This window comes from Fulvia fulva, chromosome 1 (genome assembly GCF_020509005.1).
Source record: "Fulvia fulva chromosome 1, complete sequence".
Taxonomy (NCBI): domain Eukaryota; kingdom Fungi; phylum Ascomycota; class Dothideomycetes; order Mycosphaerellales; family Mycosphaerellaceae; genus Fulvia; species Fulvia fulva.
In genome coordinates, this window is record NC_063012.1 from 7,708,564 (window position 1) to 7,733,311 (window position 24,748).

Sequence of the window (24,748 nt, forward strand, 5' to 3'; positions counted from 1 at the left end):
CTATAGTAAGGTCACAGACTGCAACTTTAGCAGCTTACATTCCCGACGAATGGTGCGAAGCAAGATCATCGCTCCCTGGAGCCAATGTATTCCCCTCAGAAGCATAGCCATAGCCATCCCGATTCGTAATCATTATCATATCGTGAGTCTCTAAGCCTGCTGCTCGACAGTGCTCGTCGCCGGCGCAGCAGAAGCACCGTTGACGGCCTTAGGGCTGCTCCTCTGACTTTCCTGCTTTGCCGAGCGCTTCTCCTCATCGCCACTGTCATCGTAGTTCTCGTCCATATCCATTTGCCGCGCTGCAGGCTCATATACGGGTGGAGGTGCTGGCGCTGAAGTGGACACTGGCGCCGGCGTTGAGGTCGGTGGTGGCTGCTGTTGGGGCGGCGGTGGTGGCCCTTGTGTTGGCACTTGTGACTGGGACACCGAAGAAGGAGGTAGCGGTGGGCGTTGCTGTTCTTCTTGTGGAGGCGCGGACAAGCGTGGGGACCGCTGCGTGATAGATTGCATCGATGGTAGCGATGAAGGGTGGTGCGCGGCTTCAGATGGATGATAAGCTGAGGTCGGTCGCGGCTCATCCATACGTCGCAGTTCAGATGGACTATGGTTTGGCGGAGTACCCATCTGTGCAGGCGGTGAAGGGCGATGCATCTTTATCTCGTCGAGCCTAGATTTTGTGTCCTCGGTGGTTGGCTTCTTGGATGCGCTCATGTTGGGATCATCTTCCCACTCGCGATGTCGCTTGGGCACGGTGCTGGACGGTCGCTCTTCGCGCTCTCTTGCAGCTGCATCAGCGGCTGTCTGTGCGGATGTCGGCGGTGGAGCCCCACTCGCGATGCTGGGAGCGGCTGAGTTGGGATGGTGCTCATATGGCGGTCGGGCATATTGGTGTCCCACACTTGGCGACGGGGCCGACTGTCCGACCAGTGGTCTGATCTCTGGCTGATTGTCTTGCGGGCGAACGTACGGCGGCAGCGTGTTTTGTGCCGACGGCGTTGACATACCATTCGCAGGCGGTGGTCCGTTCGACGGCTGCGACGAGAACGGTGGTCGGGAAGGCTCTTGCGGATGTGCTGGGCCTGCCAAATGCGGTGGCAACTGCTGTTGAGCGGAACGTTGGGGTGTTGGCTGGTATGGAGCTGGTGTAGACTGCGGCCCTTTGGGCGAGGGAGACCCGAGACCTCGGTGAGCTGGCGGCGCTGGACGAGCAGAGTCTTGGTATTGGCGAGACGGCGGTGGACTCTGTGGTCTCGCATTCGCCGGAGGCTGCTGTTGCGGTGGTTGCTGAGCTTGCTGCGGCGCACGGTCTCGTTGGTCATATGGATTCATGGGCTGTGGGTGCATCTGAGGGTTTTGCAAGTCAGCCAGTCGGTTGCCGCCCCAATTGTTGCCAGCAGCGAGAGGCGGCGGCGCAGGGCCCGGTGGAGGTGGGTTCTGCGAGGGCGCACCCCATTGTGGACCAGGAGGACCGCCTCCAAGAGCACCAGGTTGGTAGGCTTGAGGATGCACATCCTGTGGCAGGGGAGCACCGCCCTGATTGGGCAAACCATTCGTCGGCTGACCCTTGAGCAGCGCCAGACGTGCCTTGATGTGCACATTGGTTGGATCCAGGTCCGCAGCTCTGGTGTATGCGTCGAGTGCGTCGCTGGTCTGGTTGTTGCACGACTCGTAGAGGGTACCAAGGTCGTACCAGACTTCGGAGATGTTGGGATTCAACCGGATGGCACGAGAGTAAGCGTCGAGCGCATCTCTGTACTGATTGATCTGGTAGTAGAGCACGCCGATCGAGCACCAGAACGTCGGGTTCCGACCGTCACGATATACAGCCTGCTGGTAAGCTTCATACGCCTTTGGATACTTCTGCTGTGACATGTAGCACCTGCCTAGCAAGTACCAGCTCTGTGCATCCGTTTGGTCTGACGTTGTGTTAGACATGTGTCACACGTGGCAGCGTGCACATTTGACTTACCGGAATTGACAGACTTCTCCAGGTACTCGATCGCCTGCTCTTGGCTGCTGAAGCTTGTGCTCTGCTGATGATGGAGCCAGCCGAGTTGCTGCAGTACTTTGGCATGAGTAGGGTCCCGTTCGAGGACGCGAGTGTATGCGGCTTTGGCGGAGTCGTACTAGTACAATGTCAGTAACAAAGCGTTGTACATGGTGGTGCAAGACTAACGTCTTTCTGTTGCTCGTGCACGTGGCCAATCTGGAACCAGATGTCTTCTTCGCTCAGTGGGCGCGGCGGATCGTTGACGATGTAACGGAAGCACTGTTTGTGAATTAGCAGACAGCTTGGACGCAAGGATGGACAGAGACACTAATTACCTCCAAGCTTTGGGCGAACTTCTGTTGCTGCTTGTATATGATACCAAGGCGGAAGTAGATCTCGTTGGCCTTCTCGAAGTTGGGTTCCATCCGCATGACCTGCGAGAATGCCTCTTCGGCATGCTCTAGAGAGCCATACCGATCGTAGAGAATTCCAATCCCATACCAGAGCTTCGGCTCCTTGGGATCTGGCAGATGGTACAGAGCTTGTTGGTAGGCTGAGTATGCCTGTTGTAGGTCGTCCATCATGAGGTAGCAGTGACCCAAGCTACTCCATACTTCGCCATTTGTAGGCTCAACCTTCAGTATCTGTCGAAGATACTCGACCGCACTCGTGAACTGATCTTTCGAGCGTAGGATGCACGAGATAGCGAGCATGGCGGGAACAGACCATTGGTTGAAATTCATGGCGCGTTCGTATGCTTGGGTCGCTCCGTCAAGCTCGCCCATGACCTCAGACAGTGTACCGAGCTGTAGCCACACTTGCTCGTTGGTTCCTGCGAGGTATTGAGCGGCAGTTTTACCACCTTGTGGTGTTTGCATAGCGTTGTTCGGCGGCATGGAAGGTCGCGCAGGACCGCCGTAATGCTGAGGCTGATGCGCCAACGGCGATTGTTGAGACATGATGCTGTTTGGGGAGTAGAAAAAGACTGCGCATGGAGGTTGTGTCAGTACAAAGAAGCTGTCAAAGGTTCGGTGCTGGAGGAAGTCACGGGGAACGTACGCTTCGCGCCAATGAGGTTCGACCACAAGGCTGGGAAACAGCAGAAGACAGATAAACGATAGAGATGGAAGGTGCAACGCGTCTACCGGGGCAGGCAGTTGATGACGCGTGATGCCCTGACGCTCAAGTGCTGTCGTTGGCGAGGGAAGCTGAGAAGAGAGAGGAAGCAAAAGCACCGAGAGGTGGGAGCATTCGCTCTTTCCCAGACAACGCGCGGATCGAGGGTTAGTAGAGCTACAACCCACAACGGGTATAACCCCAGCACAAGGATCAACTGTGGATGTTCCAGTGACGCTGGTCGGCATGGGTCGTGGATCCATGCCGCTGCATGGGCAAATCTGCAGGAATGGTACCGTGCGGGCCGCGTTGTGATGACAAGCAAAAAAGCTTGGTCCATACGCTCAAGGTTCGCCGTTTTGCAACCGGCGTTGGCAAAATTGCGCACGAATTGTCAATTCGGACATTTGTCAGAAACTCGGTATCGAGAGCTCTTACCTCTGATATAACGACGAGGTACAAACGACATAGATCCATCTCCGAGCTGGCAGAGTGTTTGCCGGGTATCTGTCTTGACATGCGTTGTCGCACAGCAGGCTGAAGCGGGACTCCACCACTTCATGCAGCCGAGGTCTCCGCATCCACTTTGTACTGAGGTAGTACGGACCGCATGGATCAGCAGCTGCGGGTGGTGTGTTGTTGAGTGGCTTAAAATGTCATGGTTGGTTGCATGAGATCTTGCCGTGTCTTGGTCTCGTACTACCGACAGATGTTGTGGGCAGCACAGTTGCAGGAACAGCCACAAGCTGCAGCATCACAGCTCACAGCAAGTAGCATTGTCTCAATAGGCACAAACGCTGCCACAACTCGGGACCAGGCTTACGCAGCTCAGTGTCCCTGTGTGCGAGCGGGAATGTGTTCTCATCGTGGAACAGACCTGCCTCTTCGCATCGAGCGTCGTGAGACGAGTGCGATCGAGGAGATCTCCATCGAAGTAGAAATCGCGTCCGGGGTTCTGCTACATTGTACGCAATCTCATCGACGACATCGTCGCGGTCCTCACCATCAGGAGGTATGTATGCTGTCTGCAAGTATTCGTGGCTCGTGGCGTTTGCGGCTGCATAGGCTGAAGCCGTCGCCGAGCAAAGTGCCCAGGTGGAGATCCAGACGGCCACGAGGGCGCCGGTTCCAGTGCCCGTGCGCCTCATCGCAGATCTGCGCTTAACGCAATTCTGCCAAGGAGCTCCACTAGCCGATTCCGGTACCACTGCCGGCAAGGTTGTGGAGATACCCTTCAGCCGGTGATTCTCCTGAACACTGACGAAGAACAGTAGACCTTTCAGAATGGAAGGGAGCATGTAGTCCATCCACTGCACTGGTACCGAGCGATAAGTTTGTGACTCTTGAGAGAAGGCGGCAAGCGGACGAGGGTATTCGCAGGTCGTGTGTCATGAAGCTCCCTTGATCTCAAAGTCTGCCAATCGGCCCAACCGTTCAACGTGTTCATGCTTGGCATCGAGAAACGAGTTGAGAAACACCCTTCTCGAAAGAACGCTCGAGCTGTAAATGGAGTCAGTGGTTCCGATCGCTACAGCTTTGCATTGCTTGTGGTAGGGGGACACGAGGGGTTATACCGGGCGGCGCATTTGATGGTAATGAAGGAAGCAAGCCGTGGGCTCCAGTTATTATTCCGGATGGCACTTGCGTGAAACATCGCAAGGTTCCGCCGGAGGATTCGCAGCGAACGATTTGCTGGGGTCTCCTTCCATTCAGCCACGTTTTGTCGTAAGCCGTGGGGTCACGTGGCTCGCAAATACCCACGGGTTGGGAGGATTGCAGTCCATGCTTGGAGTGGAGGATTCTGATTAGAGCATCACGAGCGATGTCAACAAGAGGTGAGGTTGAACTTGAGTTCTAGGAAGTGCCCGTGCGTCTCGAAAAGGCGAGGAAGGTGCACAGGTTGCAGGTACCACCACTACACTACGTTGCCAGGGCTACATGGGTTGTCTTTGTCTAATACTATGCCTTCGCACTGCGCCTTTGCGCCAAGGCTGGTATGGCTCACACCGCCTGCTTGTAGTGCCCATGACCATCATCTATGCTCGAGTCGCACGTCCGATGGCGATCAAACGCTTCACACCAACCTAAAGTATATTAGTTAACGAGCATGACGAGAGCACATATTATCATCAAACTTACCATCCAATGTGTACCCTCAGTCTCCAGCTTCGCCGACTGCATGTCCGCAAACAGCACCTGTGCTTGGTCCCATTCCTTGGCTTGAATGTGTTGTGAAATCTCGACCATCTGCTGGATAGTGTCGGGCTGGAGTAGCTCTTCGTTGTTCAAATGGTCGAACAGTATGTTGATCCGCTTGTCCATATCCTCGACTTGTGGTTTGAATGTTTGTGGTGCGAGAGACTTGATGCGTGCGACTTCAGGTGTCAAGAGGTCATAGATTGGCTGCGCGGTGGAGGGCATGTGTGATCGATCACCTCGTGGATGTCTCGCCTTGGCTGGAGGCGGCGGTGGTTGTGAATCGGCATCGTTGGACGGAGCTTGACCAATTGACTGTGGCAATTCCTGGGCGGGAGGAGCCGGACCACCTCGAGGAGGACCTTGTGGCGGCGGTGCGGAATTGTTCTGAGGGGGACCTCGAGGTGGACCACCAGGAGGGGGCCCAGCGCGTGGTGGTGGGCCTTGAGCTTGCGGTGTTTGACCATACGGTGACGATTGGGGCGGTTGTGGCGTAAACTGACCTGGCTGTTGCTGAGTCTGGTACGGATTTGGCGCAACGTTACGCTGTGGCGGCATAGCACCAGGTCCTGGAGTCGACTGTGCCCCAGGAGCTGGAGCATATCTACTTGATGGTGCCGCGCTGGAGGTCGATGGTGGAGGCTGATAAGGCGATGCACCACGAGACACAGGAGCTTGTGATGGTGGTGGAAGAGTGGAGCCCACTGGCTGCGACGTCTGAGGCGAAGGTGCGTATGCGCTCGCTACAGAGGACGGTGGTCGCTGGACGCCTTGCGGTGGAGCTATCGATGGGGAGGCTACTCTGAACGGTGCTTCACCGGCTTTGGGTGGGGGTGGAAGAGGCGGCGTGGGCTTCTGGAATGCATACGCCGAGGGTGGTCCAGCTGGCGGGGGTGACATGGCGTTCGGCGCCGCATTGGGAAATGGCGAGTTGACAGCTTGCGGCCCAGGCGTGCTACGTCTCGAGTTGGCTGGGCGTGTCTTTGCAAAATTCTCAGGCAGGTCGTTCCATTGATTCATTGTCTTTGCGGCGGACGGCGGTGGTACCGAGGGCGAGGCTGTTCCTGCTCGTGGAGGCGCACCTAATGGAGCCTGCTGTGGTGGCTGGTAGCCGCCATAAGGTGTTGACTGCCCGTATGGACCAGGTTGAGGTGCCTGGTAGCCGCTCGGCGCGTATGCACTGTTTGGTGGCGCATAACTTCCAGGAGCATTTTGTGCTGGCGTGCTCATCCCCGTAGGAGCATATGGCGACGCGACAGGGTTCCGTGCCTGGTTGATCAGGGGCTGCGCGGCCGGAATCGATGCTGCAGGCGCCTGTGGCGTGAACGGCTGTACCGTTACTGGTGCCACTCTAGCAGGAATGCGATTTGCGGCTGCCGATCGAGCTTGGGTGCTTGCTACTGCTTTCCTGGTGGCCTGTCGGATCCTTTGTTGAGCGTTCTCTGCTCCATTGAACTTGCCCGGCAGGAGTTCGAGGTAGCGCTCTGCACTCGTGAGCTGTCCGTGAGAGGCGAGGATGTCAGCATACTCGGAGTACAGGCTGTAGAGTGGTGCAAGCTTCCAGTCTGCGGTTGCTTGCAGATCGGCATCGCGGAAGTTGGTGACCTTCCGGAATACAGAGACCTTTTCGATGAACTCTTGCAAGCATTTGGCGTGAACGGAGAAGTTGTTGTCTGCGTCAGACTTCTCGAAGCTCGATTTCTCGTGCTCCTGCAGTTCTTCGACCCAGTTGTTGACAACTTTCTCTAGCTTGGCACCCGCTAGATAGCAGAAAGAGGCATCTCGCCGCAACGTCTTTGGACTGTCACCGGTCTGGTATGCTTCCTCGAGGCGGTCACCAAGAGCCTCACACAGGTCCGGGAACTCTTTCTCGTCGGCGTACGTGCACAAGGTCGCCATAACCTCCTTCCAATTACTGAGGTCTGCATTGTACACAAAGTCCCACAAGTTCTTGCCCACGATGCTCGCCAGAAGACGCAGATAATTCGGTCCCTTGGCCTTCTTCTTCAGGTATGCACTTTGAGCCTTGTCGATGCACTTTTGACCTCCACAGACAGCAATCATGAAAGCATCTGACATGCGGTCCTCCTTTAAGCAAGCATCTAGAGCAGCCTCAAAGTCGCCAAGCATCAATGCCTTGGTGATGTTCTTGTCTGCATCGGACTCTGACCCGGTGTAGATGTGGAATGGATTGTTCGTCTTTGCGCCTTTCGTGGCTGCCAAGTCGGCCAGGAAGTTGTCGCCATCCTCCCCTCCACCGAAGAAGTCATCGTCAGTGCCGTTAGCCTTGGTCTCCGGCGCAGAGTCGCCATTAATCTCGAGCTTCTCAGTCTGCTTTGCCAGCTCGTTGTCCGCATCGTCTTCGAAGCCCAGATACTGCCTCAGCTTCTTCCTTGACTTGCCGGCATTGAGGGTCTCAATAACCTGCCAATCTGCCTTTCCCTCTTCGGTCGTCGCCTTTTCGATCTTGCTTGCACAGATAGCTGCTAGATCTCCGCTGCCCAGTTTCTCTTCGAACTTTCCGACCGACTCGCCGATCGAGCTGTCCGCGGAGAATGTCTCAATGGCAACCTTGCTCTTCCGTGATGCGTCAGAGGTCACCTTGACCAACTTCCCACCGAAGCCAAATGCAACGCTTGCAGGCCGTGCTTGCCACTTCGGTGCCTTTGGAAGGCTGAAGGAGATGCCTTGTGGCTGAGTCTGAGCCTTGGCGAAGAAGTCCTCGCTGTCAAGCGCTTGATTGGCAGCGGTCTGCTCGTCCTTGTTGGCGTTCGTACTCTGTATGGACGTTATGAGGATCTTGCCATCGAAAGAGGCACTGGCGAGCAGATTTGGGTTGTGCGGATTCCACCTCGTCTGGAAAGCCCAATTTGAGCCTGCTTCGAAGTCGCTGTAGCGCTCGCCAGTCTTTGGATTCCAACAGATGGTGCGGTTATCCTTGCCGCAAGACAACAGCAATTCTGGATCCTGCACACACCACGCCAGGCCAAGCACACCCAATTCGTGGCCCTTCAATGTCCTCTCTGGAGCGCTGCTGTTTCTCAGGCTCCACAGGAAGACCAGCGGATCTTGGTCGTTCGGTGTGGCAGTTGCAAGCTTCGTGCTTTCTTCTGGGTCCCAAGCGACGGCACTCACCGCTTTCCGGCCTTGGTTGTTCAGTGTCAGAATGTCCTTCTTCTGCTTCACGTCCCATACTGTGACAAAGCCTCCGCTGCTGCCTGTAGCTAAGATGTGTGCTGTCTTTTCCTGCTTGTTCCAGTCCAAACACTCAATATCGTCTGCTCTTGCTGCTGAAGCCCCCAGTCGGAATGGGTTGGCCATGTTGTTTAGATCGTAGATGAAGATCTCGCCCTTTGCACCGGCTGATGCCAGCAGATTGTGTCTCCACGGGTTCCATTGCAATGCTTTGGCACTGCCACTGTGTTTTGTGGTTCGAGAGATGAAGGCATCTGAGGAACCATTGCGCAGCTTCTGCGCATCCCAAAGGTCTATAGAGCCATTCTCCAAAGCTCCTGCTATCACACCAAGTGGGTGATCCTCGTCAGGCCGACTCCAGGCAATGTCGTTGAAGCCCGAGTCGGTGGTGATTGTGCCAGCTGGCGTCAGCTCAGAGGTGTGGTCGAGCTTGTCCAGGCCCAGATCCCACAGTTCGACCTTGACTTCGCTCGAGAAGTCCTCGTTGACGGCGCCAGCTCGTGTGCCTGTCACGACCAGTGGTGCGCCTGCTCCTGGCGAGAAGGCGAACACGGCAGTGCGCGGTATTTCTATGGGAAGCACCATTGTCGCGGTGGCCTACGGGGTGGTGTCGGGGAGGATGAGACAACGGATGTCTAGTGGGCACGCATCTAGACGAGGAGTGGGAGTGATGTGAGGAAAGGAGGAGATGTCGTCTAAATTAAGGGAGGCCGAGTGATGGGGAAATGTTTATGTGTCTCTTCGCGGAAGGCAACGTCAACGTCAACCAGCCCTCCACCTCAGGGTCCAACACAGGTGCAATGTGCAATGTGGCATGTCTGGGCGCAACGTTGACTGCAACTCCATTCACCACACTTGACACCATTCCCCGGACGATCACATGCAAGCGATATGCTTGGGATCATCAGCATAGGACATTGTCACTGCCACCAGTCTGGGTATCTCGTGCCTTTGAAGGTGACCGCAGAATAAGTTCAGTGCTGCCAAAGCACGCTCCCAGCTTGGAACCGCCAGCTCGTTCTCGCTTCTTTTCTTCTTCTTCGCAACATCAATCTGCACAACATCACAACTGGGACATCCCCGAGCGCACGAAACAAGCGGCTATCGCGAAGTTTATACCACGACTGCTCACAACAGGACGATCAACAGCATGGCCGACCCCACGCGACAGAAATCGACCGTCTTCGTGGGCGGGCTCGACAACCAAGTCAACGAGAACACGCTATACGATGCTTTTGTACCTTTCGGCGAGATCGTGGAAGTGTCATTGCCAAAGCCTGAATTGTACGCACATCATGGCCTCTCCGCTTCAAACCTATCGCCTCGCGTTACTGACACCACGCACAGAAAGTCCAACCACGATCCACATCGAGGTTTCGGCTATGTCGAATTCTCGCTCGCTGAAGACGCGCGCGAAGCAATTGACAACATGGATCAGTCGGAGCTCTACGGGCGAGTGATCAAGGTCAACCAAGCGAAGCCGCAGAAGACCGAAAATGAAGGTCTTGGTAGCAGGACAGCTATCTGGGAGCAGGTGAGTTGATGAGCTACGAAGTGGGAAAGTTCCACGACCTCGATGCTAACGTCTAATGTAGGAGGGTTATGCTGCCAAGTATAACGTGGCGGACGGCGAGGAGATGAATGGCGAAGGAGACCACGACAAGCCTATGGATCCAATGCAAGGGCTTGAAGGCCTAGACGAAGCTGGGCCGCGCGCACAGTGAGGATCGTGAAATGAGACTCGTCATGAAGTGATTGCGGTCCATTGAGCTATATTTGAGGCAAGTCTGACCACAAGTCACCAATACCGCGGACCAAGATGATCAAGCAGCGGGATTCATGTATTCCTCGGACCCAGTTGAACGGTATTCAAAGACAGGTCAGAGACGACGGTCTCAGCCAACGCTGCAGCATACACATGCGCGGACATCACACTATGGATACTGCTGAGGGACGACAGGGTAGCTGAATACAGCTCGCGGAAAGGAGACCGACTGACAGCATAGCCGCGCTACTCCATGAAATAAGCACCTCCAGCCTAGTGCGTTCGGGGCAAGGCCCGACGATGACTATGAGATAGCGCCGGCGACACGCGCGGCGCTGAGAAGTCTAGAGGCAGTCCAAACACGGGATAACAAGGGGATGCAGATGCTGTGTGACAATGGACACACTTAGCTGACGTTCACACACGCGGACTGTGCCTGTATAGTCGAGTAGGGGGTCTTCTCGATATCATCCACGAATGCCTGATAATGGAGGCCTTGAAGCAAAGCTGTCGTTGGGCTGATCCTTTCACAACACGCAGACAGACAGTTAGACATCATAGACTTGCACTATACAGTTGAGTCGAGTTCCTGGTATTCGACGTCTTCCCTTCCCTCCCTTATCGGGCTAACGCCTTTTATGCCTTGCCCATCGTAAGCCAGCGCTCAAAAGCAGGCGCAACGCATCGCTCCACGCATGTGGCAATCCATCCCGCAGTCATAAAGTCGTGTCTCCATTACATTCCTTCCTCAGTCCTTGTCTAAGTTTCCCCACGCGACCGTTATTGCGGCGGCGGAGGGCCCATATTCATGTCAGGAAACCCAGCATTCTGCCCGTCGAATCCAGGTCCGGGTGTGAAAGCGCCCAACCCAAGGCCCTCAGCCCAATCCCACTCCAACGTCATCGGCATCTGCCATAAATCTTGCGGCACGAAAGGTTGTTGGAAAGCACCACCAGGCAGCTCTGCAGTGCCAGGCGGTGCGGTAAATGGCATGCTCGGGAACTCCATATGAGGTGATTGGAAAGTACCGTCGGGGTTCATGGGAGGGCCAGTGAAGGGCGCCATATGAGGTGGTTGAGGCGATGCGCCGCTGCGGCCGTTGTGCGCAAAGTTCTGCATGTTTGCATCCATCTGGGAGAATGGAGCAATGTTGAAAGGTCCGGGCTGTTGCGAGGGCATGTACTGTTGCTGTTGAGGGTGCTGGCCATTAGGTTGGAGGTGTTGGTTGTGTTGAGGGCGTGACATGCTTGATGAGCGACCTTGCTGGCCAGCGTGGTACTCAGGACCAGAGCCGCCGGGAGGGCTGTGAAAGCCGGCAGGGCTGTTGCTTGGTTGACTTCCGGACTGACTTCCGGTAATTGAGGCTCGCAGACTGGGTGTCTGTACAGGTCTGCGGTAGGCGGCTTGCGTCTCGACCTGGATTTGTTCGAGGCTCTTGCCTTCTTCCAAATCTTGAGCTACCTCACCACTGATTCGCTCCTTCAGAGCCTTTTCACGTTCTCGTTCAGCTTGCTTGCGCTTCCCACGACCACGCATCTCGCGCTCTGTTTTGTCCAGCGCCACGCGAGCTATTCTTTCAAACTCAGCGCACACTGAGAGCATGCGGCGAACGTTGCCATTTGCTTCCGAGACATCCCGCTCGAGCATGGTCAAGAATGACACTACACTGCTCATTAGTTTGAGGTCAGATCGAGCTCGAGCATCCTGAGGGTTCTGGAGAATGTTTGCGAAGAGAGTCACGAGTGCAGATACTGGGTAGTAGAGCACAAGCCTGTCATTGGTTAGCATCAACTATAAGAGCTCATGGTATGTGCCTTACCAAACGCAAGCGTAGTCGCCTTGCGGGATGTATCGAATGAGCCCTATACTTGTTCTCGCGGCATTGACACACAACGCAGCGCTCATGAACACTCTCGGGTTGAGGGGTCTTGCGTTCAAGCCTTGGATTGCGTAGTCGCTCAGTCGACTGGTCCAGTAGCCATGGTGCACACTCATCCGATGTATCGTCGTTAAGCAGTTGTAGTAGGCAAAATGCAGCACGACGACATGAAGGATGAGCGGTGTATGGGCGGCTTTGATCTCATGCTCTGGTCTAAAGTCAATGGGTATGCTGTCCTTCCATTCTTCCAATTGTGCATCCAGGTCGCCGATGGTGTTGAGGAGCTCGCCATCGCTCTGCCGACTTGCTTTCACCGAGTACAGTTGCTTGTAAACGCGCGACTGTATCTGGGCAAAGGAGCACATGAGCCGGAATAGGTTCATGGTCTTCTTGCCATCCTGCTCCACAGACAGGGGCACGTTTCCCACATTGTCTATCGGGTCCTCGGAAGGCAGATCCACGTTCATGTCGTCATCGTCTTGTGATGGAGGTCGCCCTGACCGCAGACATATGTCCTTGTCCATCAGGTACGCGATCCAGAAGACTCGCTTTCGCTGTTCATTCTCGACCTCGTTGAGATTGAAACCAGATCCGCGCTTGTGTAGTCCTATCGAATGCGCCAGGCGGATCGCAGCGGCCACGAGGAAGAAGCTTGGTTGCGGGTTAGGCGTTCCTTGCAAGAACAATGCCATGCCGAGCAGTGCCTGAACGGACAGTAGGTCAGTGTTGCGCATTGTCAGCTCAGACATCACTGCCATTGCGTTCTTCAGATAGGCCCATGCGACCTCATCTTCCTCCTGGCCGACCACATTGCTCATGACTCTGAGTCTGTGTCCAATTGCGAGCGCCACATTCAAGCTGGCCCACCATCCCGAGCCATCGTATGGTTCCAGAGAATAGTGCTTGTCCACGAGATGCATGAAGGTCGGCTCGTGGAACAGCGGAAACATGCAGTTGAAGTTCTCGAAGTAGTCCTTGAGCAGTGCGTAACACTCCTGTCGTCCTGGCAGAGGCTTGAAGATCCGTCTCTGGAATAGGTCGTTGAACACTTCGGGTTTCCAATGGTCCCAACCTGCCTTGTCCTCGACTGTGGCCGTCGCAATCATATGTTGGAAGCTGTTGTCGCCCGTCTTTTCGTTCACCCATTGTATGCCCTTTGGGCTAAATATGCTGAAGCCTGAGGATGACCCAATATAGCGCGTCTCGCCGCAATTGTTGGTTATCAGACTACACATCTGGTCTGCCAGCGCATCAACCTCTTTTGCATCTCTCTTGAACACGTTTGGACTTTTGCTCTCCAGCGGCGATTTGGTCGCGCCGTTTGCTTGTGCGACATTTGGACTCGCGACCCGCTGAGGTTGTGCTTCACTCGGGGTGCCCGCATCTCCGCTTTGTCGGTTTGAGGTGGAGGAATTGGTGACTGGACTTGCAGCGTTGCTTCGATGCTGCTGCTTCTCTTGCAACTTCTTCTCTAATGTGCCAAGATCGGTCCTGCCGCCATCATCTTCACCCAAAAGTCCCGACATCCTCAACAGACTCTCCATTCTGCCGAGCCGATTCTCCAGTCCCTCGATATACTTTGCGCCTTTGGGCGGCGCCCTCTTCTTCTCGACATGTGTAAAGATGCACTCTGTCTTGTAGTTTTCGCAATGGCTGCATTTCGGCATCTTTCCGTCGCACTTGATCTTCTTTTTGCGACACATGTCACACGCCCTCGCAATCCTCCTCCTCTTAGGGTCCCGATTGTCGCCGCCCTCGTTGTCGTTGTCGTTGTCTCCACCGCCATGGTCGCCGTCCATGTCCTGCTCCTCATAGCTGTAGTCGATGTCCTGCGGGAACCAATGCGCGCCATTGCCTTGGACGCTCATGTCGCCCTGTGCGCTGTATCCACCGTGGGGCGGCTGCGATGGGTTCATGATAGCGGTGCCAGCTGGCTCGGTGGAGCGGGGGATGTTGGATTGCTATAACCAGCAGCCTTTGTACCGGCCAGGATGCACCTCGAGGTAGGCGTGGGCGGTGTCTACCTGCACAAAGACCACGTGCAATTAGACGATTCTGCTAGCGTTTGTGTTGCAGCGTCTCAACGCGATCGGTCAGCCAACGTCCAGGTGCCTCTACAGAGTGTACTAGCACGCAGCGGCATGCCCAAGAGCCAAAGCCTAATGCGTCATCGTGGTTCATACATGTATGCATACAGCGAGCGAGCAGCGTGCAACACACAGCTTCGGGCTCGAAACCCCGTTTCGCCCGCCCGTACAGGGGATTGTCGTACGTCTGCGAGAGTCTCTGATGGCTTGGCGGCCAGTGAGGCAAGTGTTCTAATCAAGCCTCAGTGGACGATTGCCCATGCGTCTCGTACAGGTCGCATTCGCGAGACAAGCTTCGCGCTGTACCAGGGACCCCGTCAAGGACGAAGAATGCCAGCCGTCTCCGTCGCCACAAGCTTCGCCGCACCCCAGCAATCGCCGCACCCCAGTGACTTTTTATCATCAACACCACCAATATTGCTCATATCAACTTGATTCTTTTCCCAATGTGTTCGCAGCTATCTGTTTCCGTGTTCTGTATACTCATATCGCGTAAAAACACGTTGTGTTGCCGAGAGGTTGGTGTTGACGCTTCGGCATGGGATTTTGGTGAGAGCCCCACCAAAGCTTCATGCGCCCGTGTCGAGATTCACGCGTTTCTTGCTTTCTCACCACCTCACCACATACAACAACACACCATGGAGCCCACTATAGTGCCCACAGGCTCTCAAATTCAATATGAGGGTGATCTGCTATATGATATGAATGCTGCTCGTCCGATTCAGCGCGTTACGACACCTACAACACCCTCTGTATTCCCTATGCGACACCCGTCTCGACACCCATCTCGAAGGCTCTCAAACTCGGCTGTTGAGGGCTTCACACCTGTCCGAATACACCGCTCAGCATCATGTCCTCCTACGCTTGCCTATGTGGATGAAGAGAAGGAGCCTAAAGAGATGCCACCACCAGACAACAGAACTTTCGACTCATTCGAGGACCTTATGCTATGGCTGTCAGGATGGGCTCTTGCACAGGGCTTCGACCTCAAGAAGCAGAAGTGGAAGAAGACAGGCAACGATAGTCCTTTAGGCGATCGATATAGGCTCGAGATACGCTGTCATCGTGAGGGTTCACTTGACAAGCGATCACAAGCCAAACAGGCTGCTAAGCCAAGCAAGCACCGGTCCAATAAGTGTGGATGTCTATAGAAGATTACTGCTGTTGCTACACAGCTCAATTCACCTGTCGCTAATGGAAGAGTTACTGGGCCCTATAAGTTACGCCTACCTTCTCAATCTCAACATCTGGAGCATAACCACCCTCCTTCTGAGCCCATTGTATTGCCTAGAGCCCGCACTAACTCTCGCAACAACACAATCGGTGTTCTTAGTCAGATACAGGGTCTGTCTCGGATAGGCGTACGCCCTGCTCAGATTGAGGCCTTTATCGACGATAACTACCCTAGTGTTCTTATCTATAAGGGAGACATTAAGAACCTAAAGTGGCGACACCACCTCAATGGCCGTAAGCAAGCGACTTAAGCTAAGCGTTGTATACGACTGTTAGAAGACAAGGGCTTCATTAAGGGCTACGACACTTTCACTAAAGGAGATAACGCTAGTAGGCTACGAAGCTTGAATGTCATCTATCCGGACTACCTTAAGGTGTATACTAAAGCACTAGAGCTACTAGTTATAGATGTGACCTTCAAGACGAATGTCTATAATCGCAACGTACTGAATGTAGTGTTAGCTACGCCTATAAGTAACACGATGCCGGTGTCTATTTATATGCTAGACGGCATGACTAAGGAGCACTATCTCCCTCACTTATAGTGGTTACTGTTGAGAACATACAGGCCGCAGGACAAGCATGTAGGTGTGGGTGTGTCATGTGATAGATCACGTGACTAGGGTTTGCCAGCCCCTATAGGCTGGCAAACATCCGGACACCTAGCATCTACCTACACCAACACCGGCGATACTGTATGTAGATACACGCTATCCCATTGGGTCCTTCTTCGTCTTTGGTGTGATCCGCCGTCTTCCACTGCTGCGCAACTCGTACCTGTTTAACAGGTTATGAGCCCGGGTTAGCAACTCGGTGTTTCACCCTCGACAAAGTCGTATTGGAGTTATTCCTCTTCAGAACAAAAGGAAGGCAGACTGGAGGCCGCACCCGCATTGCACAGGAAGCTACAGCCGCGCTGTAGGTGCATATAAGACGTGAAAGAGCCTAGTGAGGCACTGTCAGACTCCGAGTCAGGGAGCCTGTGCCAATACCTCAGACAAGTGGGCGAGCTTACTGAGAAGAGTCGCTCTCCGGACATCGCGTTCGCATCGACTAACTGTTCATTCTGAGAGAGCCGCAGTGTCTCAGAAACCCCCTCTGCTGAGAGAGTTACGCTACAGTGTCTCAGCACCAACACGATCCTTACCGACCGACTTTCCTCCTCTTCCCGGCGGATAGCCATCCTCTCCGCTATCAACCTCGCGTTCGGTTTATCCCATTTCGATCCGATCGCGTACGACCGAATACATCCTTTTACCTGAGGGCAGCCAACCTGTCCCTCAACTTACAAAAAAATGGAGAACGAGACTGGGTTCATAAGAAAGAGAGCAGCACCTCTTCTGACAAGAGAGAACCACGAAACATGGTTCAAGCTGATGAGAATACACCTGGTATCAAAGCAGGTTGACTGGGTCCTCGAAGACATCATCACGGACATTCCCGCTGCAACCCCATCTATAGCGACACCCTCTGCATCATCGGAGTCATCCCTTCCTTTGGATCAAGCGATAAGGAAGGCATCGTACAGACGGCACAATGCAACGGCCCTGTATGAGATGTACATCTGTCTGTCGACAGATGACCAAGAGATGACATACGAGATCCGGCATGCGAAGGAGTTGTGGGAATGGGCTGAAGCTAAATATAAGAGAAGACTTCTCGCTACTGGAAGAAGTTTGCTTCAGCAATACACCAATTTCGTGATGACAGAAGACCAGTCTATAGATGATGCCTGGCAGGAGCTTAGCTCAATTGCAAGGAGGGCTGTTTCAATCTCGCCTCAGTTCCAAGACATCAAGACTGAGGACAGAAAGATCCAGCAACTCTTAGCAGCTCTGCCAGACTCATTTGGCTCAATTCGCGATGCAATTGATGCCCAGGTGAATCTCTCACCACAAGACATTCTTGCAATTCTTAGGGAGAAGCAAGAATCAATGATTCATCAAGGGACAGCCATGTTTGCTAAGAAGGGTTTCCAGGGCAAGCTCACGTGCCATCTCTGCGGTGGTGACCATTTTATGAGCAAGTGCCCACACCTTTCTGCAGCTCAGCAGGCTGTTAGGAACAAGGACAAACTAGCTAGGGTTACCTACCCTGCTAAGAGACAACCGTCACCACCTCGTAGGAGGTCATCATCACCAAACCTTCGTGATGTCCTCAAGGTGATGACGGACCTTGCAAAGCAGATGAAGGAGAGCCGCAAGCCAAAGGCCTCCTCTAGTAAGCCTGCAAGGGCCCATGCGACCCAGGAAGACGCATCAGACCCTGAGATACCATCAGAAGATGATGATGTTGATGAGGTTGCCCATTCCACTGTGGAAGCCAAAGGCAAGTACCCCTCGTCCGAGTGGTTGCTTGACTCTTGTGCATCATCACATATGACTGACCAAGATTCACTATTCAGGACACTGAAGCCTCTTCAAAAGAGGAAGTGGATCAAGGTTGGGGGTGGCTATCTACAAGCTACACATATGGGAAGTGCAGTAATGGGTGGTCCTTCTGGAAAGCAAATTGTCTTAGAAAATGTCCTGTTTGTTCCTGGCCTTGGAGTTAGTCTTGTTTCGTGGAATCAGTTCAGCCAACAGTTTGCTGTCCAACCACCCAGTTTCACCCTAAAATCCTTGTCTGGTAAACCCGTTGTCCAGACCAAACTTCGAGGAGGAGTACCGTTTATCCACTCGATCTCGGAAATTCTTGAGCCACAGCATGCTGGCATACTCTCTCAAGAACGTGACGGTACCGCTATGGCTAACACTGAGTCCGAAGATCAGTGGGAGCTATGGCATAGAAGATGTGCACACCTTGGCAAGGGACTGCTAAGAAACCTGCATAGAGTCACTGACAAGAAAGATCCCATTCCTGTTCCTTCTGAACACCAGAATTGCAAGGTCTGCTCCCTTGCAAACATGAGGAAGTTCAAAGGACCTGCCACAGAGAGGAAAGGGGAGAGGCTGGCCCTCATCTCCATTGACATCTGTGGGCCTTTTCAGGGCGCAGTCTCTAGGCTAGGATACAAATATTGGCTTGAGATTGTAGACAACTTCTCTAGGAAGAAGTGGGTGATCCCTTTGAAGGCCAGGAGCGACGCTCCTGCAGCCCTACGGGATTGGAAGGTCCAGGCAGAACGGCAGTCAAGGTGCTTTCTGTCTGCGATCCGCAGTGATGGTGCAAAGGAAATTCTCGCCTTGCTAAAAGAGTGGGAGAAGGAGTTTGGCACTCAGATGGACACAACTGATGCCTACAACTCTCTTCAAAATGGACCTGTGGAAAGGTCAATTCAAGCCTCTGAGAACACAGTCCGGGCTATGCTTGAAGACTCTGGCATGCCAGTTGAGTTCTGGCCAGAAGCTTTGCAAGCACAGACTGTGATCAGAAACAGACTGCCTAATGGTCCGATCATTGATGATATTGCTCTTTCACCAGAAGAAGCCTTTACTGGCCAAGTACCGTCAGTCGACCATTTCCGCGTCTGGGGATGCAAAGCTGTGGTCTATGTAGACCCAAGAGCCCAACCTCAAGGCTTGAGGAGAGACAAGTTGATGAACCGAGGAAAAGAAGCCGTGTTTGTGGGCTACTCAGAAAACACCACAAAACAATGGCTGTTCTGGGATCCCGACATGAAAGCAATAAAAGCGCATAGTCACGTCGACTGGTTTGAGAATGAGAAGGGGGGAGATATGGATCTTGGTATCACCTTCACTAACCAGCCGAGTCGAGCGCCACAGCGCAATCCTGTTGGGAGGAAGCCCTTTGGGGCGAAATTTTCCGATAGGGGATTATCAGAGACACCGTTACGAAGGCCAGGAGAAAATATTGAGGCGGTTTCAACACTGTCGAAGGCCGATAACGGTGGATCTATACAGAATCTACCCAAGTCATCAACACCACAGCAACCGCTGTTTGTGCAACTTCCCCCTCCCCCAAAGGACATTGGGGAATACCAGAAGTTTGGAGATCAGGGTACTCCAATGAAAGAAAAAGAAGATGTCGTTCAGTTCGACCCATCCGAACACCCAGCGCCACCTCAGGTTGCAGGCAACAAGAGGTCAAGGGGGGACGGAGATGATAACTCTGAAGAGCATGAGGCTAAACACCATAAGGCTCTTATCGCCCAGATGTTCCATCTAGACCCTACAATGAGCTGGGTAGAGGAGATTCTGAACGACGTGGAAGAACATGCATTTGCTGCTGTTGGGCAGGCCATAGCCTATCAGCAGGAAGTGCCAATCCCAAAGTCCTATAAGGCAGCCGTAGGAGACCCCGAATGGGGACATATGTGGAGAGAGGCAATCGAGAACGAACTTATTGCCTTAGCAAGCAACAACACCTGGGAAGCAGTTGTACCGCCAAAGGGTGCGAATCTAATTACTTCTAGGTGGGTCTTTGATGTGAAAAGAATGATTAGTGGAGCCATTGAGAAGTTCAAGGCAAGACTAGTTGCAAGAGGGTTTTCACAGAAATATGGGGTTGACTTCGAAGAGACCTTTGCACCTACTGTTAGACATGATACTCTCCGAGTATTCATGGCAGTAGTATGTGAGAGAGATCTCGAGATGCACCTAGTGGATGTGAATAATGCTTTTACCCAAAGCAGCCTTCTTGAAGACATCTATATGATCCCACCCCCAGGAGTTGAAGCACCTCCAAACATGGTGTTCAAGGTCCTACGAAGCCTTTATGGGCTTAAGCAAGCAGCTAGAGACTGGAACAAGCTCTGTGTTGCGAAGCTAGAGAAGATTGGATTTACCCAGTCCCAGGTAGATCCATGCCTACTTATCCATACGGATAGAGACCTTATGGTCCTTACCCATGTGGATGACATACCCATTGCAGCTCCGAAGCTGTCAGATGTTCAGTGGTTTAAGGCTGAGCTTGGAAAAGTGTTTAAGATTAAAGATCTTGGTGAACCTACGAAGATCCTTGGAATGAGGATTACAAGAGACAGGTCCCAAGGCACTTTGAAGCTTGATCAAGGACACTATGTCCACGCTAACTTAGCCAAGATGAACATGGCTAGAGAGAAGGCTACGCCAACCCACTCACCTATGGAGAGCTACGAGCATTTAGTGCCTACGGCACCTATGGATGAGAGGTGCAACAAACAGGATTACCAGAGCCACAATGGTACCTGGATGTGGCCAATGACAATGACAAGGCCAGACTTAGCATTCCCCCTTGGAAGAATTAGCTCATTTGTTGCTGATCCCTCGCAGCAGCATATGAAGGCTTTGAAGAAGCTCTCCCGATACCTGCGGTCGTACCCAGACCTAGGTCTTATGTATAGAAAGGGAGGGGGCAATCTCCAGGGATACTCGGACTCTGACTACGCTATGGACAAAGTGGATAGAGTCTCAATTCTGGGATACGTGTGGTTCCTTTGTGGATCACCTGTGTCCTGGATGAGTAGGAAGCAGAAGTCTGTTGCAACATCAACAATGGAAGCTAAGTTCATGGCTATGAACGCAGCCGCAAAGCAGTCACAATTTCTTGCTGCTGTCCTCAGGGAAATGGGGTGCCCAGAACTGGTAGGAAAGAGCTCTTTCCAGCCGAGTGTAAGGGCAAGCAAGGGCACTGTTGACGAGCTAAGGCCAGTCAAGCTCATGGGTGACAACCAAGCCGCTTTGACACTTGTCAAAGATGCCCATGTGCATGAAAGGTCAAAGCATATTGATGTTGCATATAACTATGTCAGACATCTCTGGTGGCAGAAGAAGATTGCAGTGGACTACTGCCATACAAAGGACATGGCTGCTGATGGGTTAACAAAGCCCCTCAATGGCCAGCAGTTCCAAAACTTTGTAAGGCAGCTCCAGCTTGCGTAAAGGGATTGTAGGAGACCATGTGGCCTGAGTGGGAGTGTTGAGAACATACAGGCCGCAGGACAAGCATGTAGGTGTGGGTGTGTCATGTGATAGATCACGTGACTAGGGTTTGCCAGCCCCTATAGGCTGGCAAACATCCGGACACCTAGCATCTACCTACACCAACACCGGCGATACTGTATGTAGATACACGCTATCCCATTGGGTCCTTCTTCGTCTTTGGTGTGATCCGCCGTCTTCCACTGCTGCGCAACTCGTACCTGTTTAACAGTTACGAGCCTGCTTCGAGGAGCGTAAACTCCCTATGCCGAAGGTAATACTTACTGACCGTGAACAGGCGTTGCTTAACGCACTTGATAAGGTGTTTCTAGAGACTCTAACGATCCTATATAGATAGCATATTAATAAGAACATCTAGGCTAAGCTTCACAAGCTCGGCGGCAACTTCGTATAGGTACTACGGCAAGATATAGCGGGTAGGACTTATTAGATTAAGTCAGAGCTTAGCAATCAATTCATGAGTAATTAGTAAGTTATATTAAGGTCTACTAACGAGCAGTCATTCGAGGAACAGCGTAAGGAGCTTCATTAGAAGTATCTATCGATAGTGACCTACCTTTAGACCTAGTAGTAGCTATATATAAGGCGGTTTGCTTATTGCTACACCTCGGAAGTCTGTCACTATAACGAGAAGGCTACATCGCGTTATAAGGGTGCTTATAACTAGATAAAGCTCTAGCTCAATTATAGTGCTTGGAATGACCTATATAACATGTTTAGTCAGCTCTAGCCTATTCTCCCTCGGCGGCGAGCTCACGATCCAAGCAACGGAGTTTTTCTTCTTCACGGGCACGGTTCTGCTCGAGTACTTGGCGCTTCCTGGTGAGGATCGCCCGGACCTGCTCCAGTTGCTGCAGGAGCGATTCCTGTTGTTGCTCCGCCAGCTCGATTTCTCTTTTTATGGATGCTTCGGTCCGATCTATGGCGGCCCACGACGTACGGACACAGGCGCGACCTCTACGGACACACTCGGAACACCGCGAGTCGGAGCCAGGCATGACGAAACACAGACGCAACTTCGAACAACAGTTCTCGCAGGGGGACTCGGCCAGGTGATTCTGTCGCTCGATGCGGGAGGCACGAAGTTCGCGTTTCTGTGACGAGGAGGAAGACATTTTGGACAAGCTGAGGAATGAAAATGATGGGACATTCGCTTATATCATCATGACACGTGATCGTTGGGACACCGATCCTGGGGAGGGGGATGGTGTTACGGTCTGAAAGGTGGGAGAAGCTCATTTGTCAGACAAGCGAAGAACGAGGGGAGATCACTAGGCAGCCAGTGTATTGGAGTCACTTGGGTCACTCGTGAACGAGGTGACTCAGGGTCACTCGTGAACGAGGTGACTCAGGGTCACTTAGGTCACTCGTGAGCGAGGTGACCGCGCCAAGACATAGTACTATATAGACGACGCTCCTTTGCAAGTAGATAGGAGCCTCGTGCTCAACTCATTTTAAGTATACACCATATACTGTTTGGGACCACTACCTTCTCAACGAGTCAGAGACATCACTGCAAAGATCCAAGCCCGGTTGGGATAACGTACAGCGGTTCCTAACACCTATATAGTAGCAGGCTTATAAGAACTACCGTAGGTTACGTAGACGAGCATTAGCATATACTAGCAACTTAGTTAGCGACTTCTACTCGAAAGTAAGGCCTATCGTGTCTAAGACAGGTGTCTACGGTATCCACGACTACGCATTGTAGGAGGTCACGAAGACAGTCGCCGAAGCTAAGCGTAGGCTCCGTATTAAGAGAGATAAGAAGGGCGAGCTATATAAGCACTCTACATTCACCTATACGTATTATCTTTATACGTATAACGGCTGCTATCGCCGTACGACTAGTTTGCCGTATATGTACCGCAATATATAGCTACTTAAGAGGGGAGGTGTTCTATAGATAATAGACTTCGATATTTACTAGTATATCGATCGCGCTGTAGTAGGTACTATACTATATAAGCCTCTAATAGAGTCTAATCGACGATCCAACAAGCGTAGAAGAATTGATCCACCTGCTCGCAATCTAATAGCAAGTGTCACAAGCGCATACCGTGGTAATATAGCCTTCGAGCTTACTAATAGGAATGGCGTACGGAAGGCTAAGGATCTACGGCTATCGAGCTTTCTACTAACACCTTAACCCACTGCTTCGTAGCGGAAGGCTATAGCATAGGATAGTGTGTTCTACAACTGCAAGACTAGCTATACGACTCGAGCGTGCGCGTGTCGGAAGTTAATACGTAATCGCGGTCCAAAGTGTTATAAGGGAGATAGTGCTTATAACAACGTTAAAGGCAATCTGAGTGCTATATCACCTAGAGGGCCATCTGTAGCGAAACCACCTGATCGAATAGACGTACTAGAAGGACAGTTAAAGCAGCTTACCGAGCTACTAGTGAGTCAATAACAACAATAGGCTCAATAGGCGTAGCGAGATTAGCAGTATTATATATAGCAAGAACGACTATTGTAGCAACCGTACGGCTACGCGTCTACTACGCCTATATAGCAGTTCATTCACCCTTAGCAGCAGCAGCAGTATTATGACGACAGCTACGTACACGCGTCAAATCCTTCACGCTTTAGCAAGAGCTGTAGCAGGAACCTACTATAGTAAGTATTCGTATGTAATTGACAGCTATTTCCAGCGCTCTCATTGGCTGTCGCTAGAAATGCGCGCAATCGCGCCGTTGCAACGTGTGTTAGGGGTTTTGCCGCTGCTTTTGAGGTGGTGAGAAAGCGCTGCTATCGCGCTGATGTCGCAAGCGGGCTTAGAGACGGGAATTTTCGACCACCCCCTAAAGAACCAACAACGCATTGCCCTATGAAATTCATATTACCTGAGCTTCATCTTCACACCTATATCTGGCTGCCTGGTAAGTTTGGTGTTGATACACCGTGTCGTTGTGGTGCAGTGTCGTCGTCGCCCAAGCCCATATCTCTGGCTTGGCGCCGGGTTCAAGCTCCCAAGCTGGGAAAGCTGGGAAAGGGACCCGAAGTTCAGCCGATGCGGCTTCAGAATTCGCACCTCAATCTGAGCCCATCAACAACACCACAACGCAGCGATATATCAACATGAAACATAATTATTCTGTATTCGCGATGCTATTCTGAGCAATTTGAGCTACATATCGTGTATTTTGAGCGTGTGTGGCAATTGATACAAGCCAGCAACACCATGTGTCGGAACGCGAGAATCCGAGCTGGGGTGCGGCGAAGCTTGTGGCGTCTCCGTCCAACGGGGTGCGCGGACAGGCGTTGCGATTGACGTACATAGCGCCTTGAAACCAAACGGGATATCCAACCGTCCGCTTCCGGCTGTGTGAGTAAGCACACTGGGCTCGGACCCTCGTTTTGTTTGGCACTTGGGCGATCGCACACAGCCATACCGCCCAC

The 24,748-nt window shown here is 52.8% G+C and overlaps 4 protein-coding genes across 4 annotated transcripts; 1 reads left to right on the forward strand and 3 right to left on the reverse strand.

The window, feature by feature from the left end:
- Nucleotides 1-150: 150 nt before the first annotated feature.
- Nucleotides 151-2,949, reverse strand: CLAFUR5_01482 (General transcriptional corepressor trfA; the record flags this gene model as incomplete). The annotated part of the gene is made up of 4 exons (XM_047900630.1): nt 151-1,916; nt 1,970-2,126; nt 2,177-2,269; nt 2,326-2,949. The coding sequence occupies 4 exons, from the start codon at nt 2,947-2,949 to the stop codon at nt 151-153; spliced, it is 2,640 nt and encodes an 879-aa protein (XP_047756982.1).
- A 2,193-nt stretch (nt 2,950-5,142) lies between these two features.
- Nucleotides 5,143-9,082, reverse strand: CLAFUR5_01483 (uncharacterized protein; the record flags this gene model as incomplete). Its single annotated transcript, XM_047900631.1, has 2 exons — nt 5,143-5,190; nt 5,246-9,082. 2 exons carry the CDS (start codon nt 9,080-9,082, stop codon nt 5,143-5,145), a joined length of 3,885 nt encoding a protein of 1,294 aa, XP_047756981.1.
- Nucleotides 9,083-9,647: 565 nt separating this feature from the next.
- CLAFUR5_01484 (Peptidyl-prolyl cis-trans isomerase E) lies at nt 9,648-10,221 on the forward strand (the record flags this gene model as incomplete). The annotated part of the gene is made up of 3 exons (XM_047900632.1): nt 9,648-9,781; nt 9,845-10,031; nt 10,093-10,221. 3 exons carry the CDS (start codon nt 9,648-9,650, stop codon nt 10,219-10,221), a joined length of 450 nt encoding a protein of 149 aa, XP_047756976.1.
- Nucleotides 10,222-11,042: 821 nt separating this feature from the next.
- Nucleotides 11,043-14,057, reverse strand: CLAFUR5_01485 (ABC-transporter-regulating transcription factor; the record flags this gene model as incomplete). Its single annotated transcript, XM_047900633.1, has 2 exons — nt 11,043-12,033; nt 12,082-14,057. 2 exons carry the CDS (start codon nt 14,055-14,057, stop codon nt 11,043-11,045), a joined length of 2,967 nt encoding a protein of 988 aa, XP_047756975.1.
- Between the last annotated feature and the right edge of the window lie 10,691 nt (nt 14,058-24,748).